The sequence below is a fragment of the Pygocentrus nattereri genome, chromosome 17 (assembly GCF_015220715.1).
Source record: "Pygocentrus nattereri isolate fPygNat1 chromosome 17, fPygNat1.pri, whole genome shotgun sequence".
In the NCBI taxonomy this organism is placed as follows: Eukaryota; Metazoa; Chordata; class Actinopteri; order Characiformes; family Serrasalmidae; genus Pygocentrus; species Pygocentrus nattereri.
In genome coordinates this window covers 383,438-395,000 of record NC_051227.1, presented here as the reverse complement: position 1 = coordinate 395,000, position 11,563 = coordinate 383,438, and the positions used below count along the sequence as shown (strand labels likewise).

General features: G+C 41.6%; 1 protein-coding gene across 13 annotated transcripts in view; it reads left to right on the top strand.

The window, feature by feature from the left end:
• mecom (MDS1 and EVI1 complex locus) overlaps positions 1 to 10,410 on the top strand; it is a 257,072-nt gene extending 246,662 nt beyond the window's left edge. For all 13 annotated transcript variants that reach the window (XM_037546749.1, XM_037546741.1, XM_037546746.1 and 10 more), the window contains 5 exons: positions 533 to 702; positions 1,045 to 1,189; positions 4,970 to 5,206; positions 5,574 to 5,745; positions 7,300 to 10,410. In XM_037546749.1, coding sequence (XP_037402646.1) covers positions 533 to 702; positions 1,045 to 1,189; positions 4,970 to 5,206; positions 5,574 to 5,745; positions 7,300 to 7,428 — 853 coding nt within the window. In that variant the 3' untranslated portion in view covers positions 7,429 to 10,410. The remainder of the gene's footprint in view (positions 1 to 532; positions 703 to 1,044; positions 1,190 to 4,969; positions 5,207 to 5,573; positions 5,746 to 7,299) is intronic.
• Positions 10,411 to 11,563: the final 1,153 nt, after the last annotated feature.

Genomic DNA, 11,563 nt, shown 5'->3' with positions numbered 1-11,563 from the left:
TTTCCATTTCTAACAACTGACTGAAACCAAGTTAGTCTACAGCTGGTTTTTGCCATTTATGGTGTATCTAGGACTCCTGGATTTCCACCTACTGGAAATCAAAATGTGTTGGTTGATTCATCCGTCACTTTCCAAGTATGTTTGTGGTTAATCTAATGTTTAGAGCTGTCCAGCTCTTGAAGGTCTAACCAATGAGAGAGCTCACTTATCACTTAGCCGTATCTACATAGATATCATGGGGGGAAAATCTTGGCTGTGCATTTCATGATTTCATCATTGAAATAAAATGAACAAACATATCTTTAGTTGCTAGAAATGATTAGAACGCCTCTGTAAGCTTAGCGGGCCCAAATGATGGTCCACTGATATACACCACTGTGTTTTATATATTGTATATTGTGTGTGAATGGGTGCAATAAAAATTCTACCTATGTTTGCCTGTTAGCTTATGTGCAGCATCCTTTGGAAAAAACTGTTTTACATGTGTGTGTGTGTACGTGTGTGTGTGTGTGTGTGTGTGTGTGCTCTGCAGGTGTAAATACTGCGATCGTTCCTTCAGCATCTCCTCCAACCTGCAGCGTCACATCCGCAACATCCACAACAAAGAGAAACCTTTTAAATGCCACCTGTGTGACCGCTGCTTTGGCCAGCAAACCAATCTGGACCGCCATCTCAAAAAACACGAGAATGGTAATTTATCAGGTATAACACACACACACACACACACACACACACACACACACACACTCAGAATACGTATCTGCATGCATGTCCCTCTATAGCTGACTGTCAGAATGAATGAAGTGTGACAATTTATTTGATTGTTTGTCTATTTACCTGGTTAAATTATATATATATATATATATATATATATATATATATGTACACTCACACACACACACACACACACACACACACACACAATATATATGATTTGGTAACTAGTAAGAATTTTACAGCGACCTGTCCTGATGTTCTTGGAGATTAAGGGTGTAATTTCACACACTCACACACACTCTGGTGTCTGTGTGTTTGTTGCTGTAGGCACAGCAATGTCGTCCCCCCAATCAGAGCTGGACAGCAGCAGTGCCATTTTAGACGATAAGGAGGACTCCTACTTCAATGAAATTCGCAACTTCATCAGCAACAGCGGCCAAAACACCACCTCACCCCCACACTCCGATGAAGCGTAAGCAAAGTCATCTTTCTACATCATTACTCTTCATCCTTTACAAGAGAGCTGTAAATCTTTCACCTCAGTACATCTTCATGATGTACTGAAATGATTCACTACAATATTAAATGACTAAAAGTCAATCCAAGTGGTTTGAAGTGAAATATTCCTTCCTAGAGAAACTTACCGACTCACATTTGTTCACGACAGTGGTGATAGGAACCAAACGGCTGTCTGAAAGCTGCCTCACAGAAAGCTTTTGATTCTTATTCAAAAACCTCTGCACTTTCACTGCTGAACGCATCTGTTGATCCCAAATCACTCACTTCTGTACTTCACCTCCTACGCTAATGAGCAGAGACAGGACTGGGTTTGACATTGGAGGGAACACATTTCCTACTATGGATCTGCCACTGAACTCACAGAGCTGAATAGCTGCTCAATTCTGAGTGGACTAAACAACACACTCTGGAACTTTACACATTAGACTGAAACTGTTTTCACATGCAGAGACTAACATGACCTGACGTTTCTCGACAACTTGAGCATAGTTAATGTTAATGTTTGCTACCTCCTAGTATTTTATCATAACAAGAAGTTATACACTTATACACTAGCTGTCATGGCTATCCGCTGTGTTCTCATTACTGATTTCAAACGCAAAGTTGGTCAAATCTAACCAGAGGGTCCGGTGAGACAAAAGTTTGGGCCAGTGAAGCTGATGATTGGAGTTTTTTCCTAGACAAAAGCTCTTTATTTTTGAACAATCACCTCAAAACAAGCCTTAACTAAGGCTGAAAGAAGGCCCAGCGCCATCCAACACACAACATAGCATGAAATGGGAAGGTTGTCTGATTTGCTGGCGACTCTGACCCTCTGTTCCTTTAAAAAAAAATTCTCCTAGCTATCCCACCTGGTTCCTATGCCAGTGCTAATAAATACACTCCTAATGGTAATGCACTGCTTTTACATACTATGTAGTGTGCTAGTGTGCAGTTTGGGATGCAGCAGAAGTAGCACTGTGGGCCATTTAGCTTTCAGCTTTTGTTTGCTATCACTACAGCAACAAATCAAATAAAATCAAGATGATAAAAATCATCAGAATACTAGGAATAGTGGAGAAATAATAAAAAATCAGTATAATTCCCATTTTAAATTCAAGCTCTACTACTATTATTTCACTGCTGCAAGTTCCACAACTGAGCAACATCAGAAACTCCTCAGTGATCATAGCAGCTTTTCAACAAAACCTACACACACAGACTGTAGTCCATTAGTCTGTCAGTCTTCAGTTCACGCTGCTTGCCGGAGGCAGGACGGAGAGGTAATTATACACAAACATCAGTGAACACGGAGCGCCTCAGACTTTATTAATTAACCTTCATTCCCTCAACTATGTGTGTGTTATTAATTACCCTGTCGCCAGTGGCTTGGGCTCCAGGTGGATGTACTTGGCCAGTGTATGTGCTGCAACACTCTTGACTTTTGCCTGTGTGTGTGTGTGTGTGTGTGTGTGTGTGCGTGTGTGTGTGTGTGTGTGTGTTCATTACCTGCTCTATCTCTGTACTTAATTAGTATGTCTGTTTATTATGCTAATCACTTCACTGATCATCAAGTTGGATTCAGGCTCAGCCTCAAATAGAGTGTGTGATGTTGTGTATGTTAAGGTGGCTAAACTGTCCGGATCTTGCTGTGGTTTTATTGGACTGGGTTGAATCTGACACGATTTCAAGCAGTTGCCTGCTTTGGCGTTGTGCACCTTTCAGTGTGAGATTGTCGCTGGAGTGAAGAAAATCCTCAAAAGTTATTCAAGAGGTTTTTGTGTGTGTGTGTGTGTGTGTGTGTGTGTGTGTGTGTGTGTGTGTGTGTGTGTGTGTGTGTGTGTGTGTGTGTGTGCTTTGATTGTCAGACAGATTCAGAGGTGGATAGAGATCTAGCAGGCCCTTCGTTTGATTTTTTCCTCCTTCTCTCATTAAGAGGGTCCTGAGTATGAAAGTAAATCATTGGTGGTACGGCTGCCGTGTGTGTGTGTGTGTGTGTGTGTGTGTGTGTGTGTGTGTGTGTGTGTGTGTGTGTGTGTGTGTGTGCGTGTGTGCGTCTGCGCTTGTGTGTGTTTAACAGCAGCCCACATCTGGTCCCAACATGTGTTTGTGAGTAGGAAGTGGGTGTAGGAGTGGAGGTCAGAGGTTGCAGAGTGTTTCCTGTCAAAGTTGACTGGTCCTGATAGATACTTTATCCTCTGCAAATTACCAACACTCCCCCCTTTAATTAACCAATCTGTTTTCATCATCACGCCATGCTTCTCTCTCTCTCTCTCTCTCTCTGTCCCTCAGTCTCTCCCACCCTCCCGCTTGCTTTCGCTCATTCTTCGCCTGGTGTTCTCTCTCTTTTCAGGCCTGTGATGTATTTTATTCTCTTCTGCACACGCGTGCTGTTTCACACACACCTCAAGGTCATTTTCCTCTTCAGTCAGCTTCTGTCTTTTCCTCTATAAGCCAATTTTCAGTTTATCTGTTCTTCATTCAGCTGAATGAATTTCTCTTCAGGACGATTTTGTCTTTTCCTCTTTAGGACGATTTTGTCTTTTCCTCTTCAGGACGATTTTGTCTTTTCCTCTTCAGGACGATTTTGTCTTTTCCTCTTTAGGACGATTTTGTCTTTTCCTCTTGAGGCAGATTCTGTCTTTTTCTCTTTAGGGCTAATTTGTCTTTTCCTCTTTAGGACGATTTTGTCTTTTCCTCTTTAGGACGATTTTGTCTTTTCCTCTTGAGGCAGATTCTGTCTTTTTCTCTTTAGGGCTAATTTGTCTTTTCCTCTGCAGGATGACTTTGTCTTTTCCTTTTCAGGCTGATTTTGCTTCTTCCTTTTCCTCTCTCTTTTTCCCTCTCTCATCTGTAATGAGTAGTGTGTAGAGTCACAGTTTAGCTAGCTGTACTCTGCCAATGTGCCTCTCTCTCTTTGTCTGACACATAGACAGACAATCGCAGAGACTGTCAGGGAGAGAGAATGAGAGCGTGACTGAGAGACCAGAGAGAGAGAGAGAGAGAGAGAGAGAGAGAGAGAGAGAGAGGGAGAGAGAGACAGAGAGAGAGAGAGAGAGAGAGAGACAGAGAGAGACAGAGAGAGAGAGAGAGAGAGGAAGAGAGAGAGAGAGAGAGAGAGGGAGAGAGAGAGAGAGAGAGAGAGAGAGAGAGAGAGAGAGGAAGAGAGAGAGAGAGAGAGAGTGAGAGAGAGAGAGAGAGAGAGAGAGAGAGGGAGAGAGAGAGAGAGAGGAAGAGAGAGAGAGAGAGAGAGAGAGAGAGGAAGAGAGAGAGAGACAGAGAGAGAGAGAGAGAGAGAGAGAGACAGAGAGAGAGAGAGGGAGAGAGAGAGAGAGAGAGGAAGCGAGAGAGAGTGAGAGAGAGAGAGAGAGAGAGAGAGAGAGAGAGAGAGAGAGATAGAATATATAATATAGAATTATGAAGAGTGTGTGTTTCTGAGCTTATTTGTGTAGTTTTGCTTACTGGTGAACTGTCACCTTCTGTGAGAATTTGATGAAGAATGACATTGAACTCCGTTACAAGTCTGACAAAACCAGACCATGTGTGCAGAATACACTTTCACCAAATATGAATCATAATAAAAAGCTCCTCTGCTACGCAGATGTGGAATTGATTGAAAGTTTGGAATCTGCACTTTTCCTTTGAGTTGCTCAGCTGCTTTTACTGAATGATAGAGAAGTCATTCACATTCACGTGTAAATGTTATCACCAGCAATGACGGTTAAGTAAATATATCATATTTTGTGATTCATAGGTTGAACGACAGCCATTTTGAGGCGGACAAAGCTGTGGCCAATCAGAGGTCACATGACCCGGATGAGGAGGAAGGGGAGGAGCATGGGCCAGAGGAGGAGGAGGCAGAGCACAGCGACGCTGCTGGGAAACCCACTAACAAGGCCTCATCCAGTAACCTCGGCGACGAGGTCAACGACGACCTGGACTTTGACGGACCAAACGATCTGGACATGAACTGCAAATCTTCACCGCAGAGGTGTGTGCACAAAAACACATCACACCTGCCTGTCAACAGCACACAGGCCTAAATAGTCTGAGTTATTCTCAAATAGACTTGCTTATGCAGCTCCTAATACTATTTACAGCTGTCCAAAAGTGTCCAGGCAACATTTTAAAATGTAAAACTATTGATCACCCTCAACACTTTTGTGGTGACCTTTATGATACAGAACTAATCCTCCAACATCAGCACCTGACACTAATGCACTTGTGCCTGAATACAATCGAATCCTCACAGAAATGTTCCAACCTTCAGTGTAAAGCCTGTCCAGAAGAGTAGAGACTGTGACTCCAGCAAAGGGGCACAAACTCCTTATTAATACTCTTGATATGGATATACTCAGGTTTGATGATGACGAGGAGGATGAAGAGCACAGTGGTTTCTCCACGCTAGACCACATCCGTCACTTCAGCATGGACGAAGCAGAGCTCAGCGCTGTTGACGTAGGTGACTTCGGCTCCGCCCACCTGCCCGAGACCATGAAGCAGCCACTGTACAGAAAGTCTAAATCACAGGTATCAGTGAGGCAGTGTACATCTGCAGCCATTTAAACGCTGAGCGATATCGATTATGACTAGATTATTATTACGTTGTGTGTATCAGTAAATACTTTATGAGTATCATTCATTTCTATGCTGATTTTTTTTGGTTGATTTTTATTAGTCTTTGTCTTCCTTTTAGCTGAAGTACTAAAAATAACATGTTTCCAGTACTTTTTTTATTAGCCAAAATGACAACATACATAACATTATTTGGAATTGTATATTCTGAAATTAAAAATTAGTTGCCTATTAACATATACAACATATATAAAAGCAAATACATATATACATCAAAAATTAGAGGCAACAGCATAAAGTGCATTTACCCGCCTCACTTACATTATCTATTATTTACACAATAAAATGACAACATGAATTGGCCTAAATAAAGTAATAGACAGTCTGATCTGTCAATTCTGATCTTGGCCAATTTTAATCCCCAAACAAAAGCTGCACTATACAGGATTTTTTTGTTAAAATCGAAAGAATGTGGTATCAGCCTGTTCACTTGCATCCTCAGAAGGCACCTCCTTCACTAAGCTTTGACTAACGTCTCTTTGAGTACACAACACCCTCTCGATCAGATTCATCCACTTGGGGAAAAACCACAACCCACGGTACAAAATGTTTTTCTGCATGTCGCCATGCAATTACACATTTCTACCAGAGAGGGACCCCCCAAATCCCCAGAACGCAAAATAGCTTCAAATCCATAGTTATGAATTACGTCTACATTCGATTTTTGTATTCTGTATACAAGAAATAGCAAAGGCAGAAATGTGTACAAGTTTTTATTATAAATATAATAAATCTAATACATCATTTAATATAAATGTAAACCTTTTTATTTTATAAAAATGTTAAATATTCTGCTTATAAAAGTAGACGTGGTGTTGATTGAAAGTTTAGAATCTTCACATAAATAAGGTGAATGATGAGTCCTGATGGACGAGGATGAAGCTGTAAAGGTTAGAGACGCACAGGGTGTCAGGGCTGCATTAGTAATGGGCTCTGAGATCAATGTTCAGCGTGGCTGTACTTTAGCATTTTAATGAATGACATCATATGTTACTAATTAGTTCATGAATAATTATGATGTTATTATCAGCTCATTAGTGTGTAATTACTGCTGTCTGCATGACCACGAGCATTCAGTCCCTTGTGAGTGAGCATTTGGCTTTTATCTTCAGAACATGATACAGCGTCTCTCTCTCTCTCTCTCTCTCTCTCTCTCTCTCTCTCTCTCTCTCTCTCTCTCTCTCTGTCTCTCTCTCTCTCTCTCTCTCTCTCTCTGTCTGTCTGTCTCTCTCTCTCTCTCTCTGTCTCTCTCTCTCTCTCTCTCTCTCTCTCTCTCTCTCTCTCTCTGTCTCTCTCTCTCTCTCTCTCTCTCTGTCTGTCTCTCTCTCTCTCTCTCTCTCTCTCTCTGTCTGTCTGTCTCTCTCTCTCTCTCTCTCTCTCTCTCTCTGTCTGTCTGTCTCTCTCTCTCTCTCTCTCTCTCTCTCTGTCTCTCTCTCTCTCTGTGTGCAGGCCTACGCTATGATGCTGTCTCTGGCTGATAAAGACCCTCTGCCCCCTTCTCCTCACGCCGCCTCTGTGTGGCACACACTCGGTCGAGCGGCCGAATCCAACGCCATCCAGTCCCTCAGCCACGTATGATGCTTTCTGCACCATGACCTCTGACCCCTTACCCCAACAACAGGCACTAGGACTGAACTTGGCCTTCACTGGGCGTTCACTGCTGGCTGCAATGCTTACTTATCCTGAAACACTATCGTTTGGGTCCCTGGTCTACAGTAAAAGACACTACTTATTATATAACCTGACAAATTATTGATGACCTGATCGATCTTATTCGAACTAATGACATTTCAATGGTGGTAAATACAGTGATGATGATGATGATGATGATGCTGATAGTAGTAATAATAGTTGTATTTATTCCGTCCAGTTTCTATATGTTTTGCACAGCAATGGCAGCTGATGAACAGGGGAAAGGTTGATAAAACTGGGACACTATGTTACAGTTTTATTTTGCATTTTCATAGTAGGATGGCTCTTGGATGGTTATAAATGGAGCCCCTGTCCAGTCCCCCTGAGAGTCTTCCACTTAAAAAAAAGATGATCCCAACAAAATATGACTGACACATCAAATTCCCATAATCCCTTTTTTCATTTGGTGATGAATGGATCAGTAGAACTGCTAGGAAAGTATGATTTCCTACAACAGCGACATTGTTTGGTATTAAATGCACATCCTGTCACACAGCCCTGACCACAGTTTCTCACATATGTGCACACACACACACACACACACACACACACACACACTTCCAGACCCCCACTCTCTTGTATGGGCCTGAATACACCAAGCCGACCTGGATGATTAGGCAGATGCCGATACGTGTACTTTCTGCGAAAGAAACTAACTAATAATAAGTAACAGTGCTCTCGATTTGTCTGCAAAGGTCTAGACTGACTAGTTTGGCAAACGTTAACAGGCTTCTCCAGTAATATCCGTAGTTTGTTAATAATCTTTCAATGCCGGTGTTTAGGCTAAACCTAGTTTGGTGCTAACATGAGCAAATCTCATAAGCGTGCTAGTTGAAATCAGCATTGTTGTAATGCGAGTATTCAGAGTAAAGCCTACTTATAAAGTGTCTATATATGAAATGACGTGTAAATGGTGCATATTCATAATTATATGGCAAGAAAGTCCATGAAATAACTGTGTATCTCATACTTTGTTAGTATGTCATCAGCCTGAGCACCATCTGAGCTCATGAGTGAATAGTCCTTGTTAAGAATTGGTTATTTAAATACTACTTGTTTAAAATGTGGACACTAGAAAGCAGAAGTGATGATAAAAGTGGCCTTGAAAAAGCAGGCTACTCTTTGTGTGAGCCCTCATTAGCTTGCTGTGCTCACTTCTGTTTGTCTTCTCATGTGGTGATTCATTAGGCTGAACAGCCAATCAGGCAGCTCTCTCACCACCAATTCTAATTCAAAACGCTCGATTGACCAAAATCATCTCACCAGCCAAGAGTCAATGGTGCAGGACACACGGAACAAACTACGGGCCGCTGCCAACAGTCGGCTTGGTGTGTCGGGTATTAGTGCAAGACCATAGTAGTAATTCATATACGGCCTGCACTGCAGTCTAAAATCACACTGACCTGGTCTAACTGCTGGCCTCTGAGTAGATTCGAGTGTTTGTAGGACCGTGTATGGACCAGCCATGCCTGTGCTCATTTAGGTCTAAGCTCATTTTCCATGATATATCAGACATCGAATTGAAACACAGGCTCTAAAAGGGAGGAAAGGGAGAAGCAAATGACTGGCAGAGTCTGGGACCCAACACTGAGTTACTGGTGCCGTTCCCTTTAAACCTTGTACAGTAATAATACGTAAAACTTTTCTTCTTAAAGGGGAAGGCAAACTGGTTCTTTGTGATGTAAAAAATGGGGACAAAATAAATAAAACATCCCACGGACACTCGTCTTACGGAAGAAGACATGAGGAGGAGAGGGTGTGACTGTTCTCCGGTTCCGTCCAGTGAAAGCACTGCAGCATCACCCTGGTCTCCGCCTAATTCCTCTGTGCTGTCCAGTAGCGGCAGAGATGTTTTCTGTACAAAAAAAAAAAAAAAAAATTAAAACAAAACAAAAAAAATTGTATGATTTTCCTCTGAGAAGGGTTGTAAGATATATAAGACTTTTTTGTTTGTTTGTTTGTTTTCTAAACAAAACAGAAGTACTGATGTTTGTAGAACTTGAGTTGAAGGGCATTTCTTCTTTAGCCGCCAACGATACCACTAAATAGCCTGTACGCTAGTCGCTAGCTATTCTACTCTCGTGTCTTTTGTTTCTAGACAATCATTGGTTCATTGTTTGTTTTTTTTATTGTTCTCATTTCTCCCGTTCGCTCCTTTCGTTCGTTCTCGGTTGGTGTTGTCGATGTTATTGCTGTGTATGTTGAAAGGTGTATTTATTTCTTGGCAGAACTGTAGTTTGTTTACTGACTAGCACTGCTCTCGAGCTCCCCCTTCTGGTGAAGAAAGGGAGAGTGACTCCACGGTTTGCTGGAGTCTGTAGAATACAGTATGTCTGCGTGCCAGATAGTATTAAAAAATTCATCCCATCTTATACTTCTAATGAAACTGGTAAATGATATAGTTAATAGTTTTTTTGTATGACATGTTTATTGATTCAAGTGTAAAATATTGAAAACGGAGGGAATGGGGCTTAAAAAAAGGAAAGAATAAAAAAACAGCTGGTAATATTTCTTCATAAAAAAACGCATGATTGGTCTGGCTTCGAATTGTACCTGACATTTTCTACGGTTGTCTGCAAAAGCTTGTGTGATGTTCGGGTCCCTGTTGAGTCGTCGTGCCAAAACTATGATAACAGACTTTCATTTGTTCATCGTCACTCACTGAACGACCGGATCTTTCCTGTTTCTGTTTTTTTGTTTTCGCTTTGGTTTTTGTTTGTTCGTTTGTTGTCGTTGTTTATAATCCCATTTTTAAGAGTAATTGGCGAGTCGAGGTACTTTGCTTTCTACAATGTAACTGTAATGCATTTCAATTCAGTAATGTGGGCGGAGCAACTAAGAAATAAAGGACTCCAGTGTAGACCTGTGCAGTCTTTCTCTGCCTTGATGAATCACTTTTCCCCTCACTGTCTTTCTGTTTTTGTCTTTTCTCCTTATTAGCTGTGGCATGTGCAAAAGTGTGCACGCCCCACTAAGTCAGTGCATAGTAATACCCTCTGCGCACGAGTTCTTCTCTAAAGCTTGAGACGCTTTTTGGCTTCTTTAAAACGAGCAGTAGAAATAAACTCAGGTTGTATTAATCCTGTGCAAAGCAGCATGTCAGTGAAACTCAAATCGAGTACAAGTGACGTTGACTGAGAGTTGACTCAGTGACGTCTGCTGAGAATTCCCAAGCTTATCGTACAGCTAATACACACTGCATTCACTTAAGACAAGATAGAAGGCTATGGTAATCGAAACAACAGCCCGTGCAGATCATTGTCCTGCTTCTCCTCAGCTTCAGCTTCTTGTCTAATTGTGTCACATATGCTTCCAGATTTTGCTGAAAATCCGAAAATCCGTTCTTCCATCTACCCATGTAGGGTTTCCTGTGCCACTGGCCGCCACACAACCCCAAATCATAATAGATCCACCCTCATGCTTAACAGTCAGCAAGGTGTTCTTTTCATCAAATGCTGCTCATTTTTCTCCAAAGCTTGGGGAAATTGCTAAGCCGAAGCACAGTGATCTATTTTATGCCATGTTGGCATCAGTTAGCTTTATTTTCAGATGTTCAGCCAGCTGCTGAGAGGAGCCCACCGTTGTTGTCAGCACAAGGGTTGAAGAGTGGGAGAATTTATGACCGTCTGAAATCAGCTGACTGAATGATTTCCTAAGTCTAACTACCTCTAATGGGTCTGTTGAGGCTTAATGAACTGATTTCAGTTAAACTGTGAGACTTTCACAACTAAAAGAGCGTTCAAGCCTCTGCACACGCAATGGTAACGACTTGTTTTGCTTTTTTTAACTCTAAATTATCATCTAAATTATAACTACTTAGTACATGTGTTTTTTAAGATCGTCAATATTTTTTGTTTACTGCATCATTTTAATCACAACACATTTTTAGGAGTTGAACCTGTGGGCACTGCCTCAGGCGTGACTCCTCCATTATATTACTTCTTTATTCACAACGTGAGTTCAGTTCTGTGCAAAAGTCAGAGACCACTTTATACGTGTTTAATTTACAGCCAAATAGGAC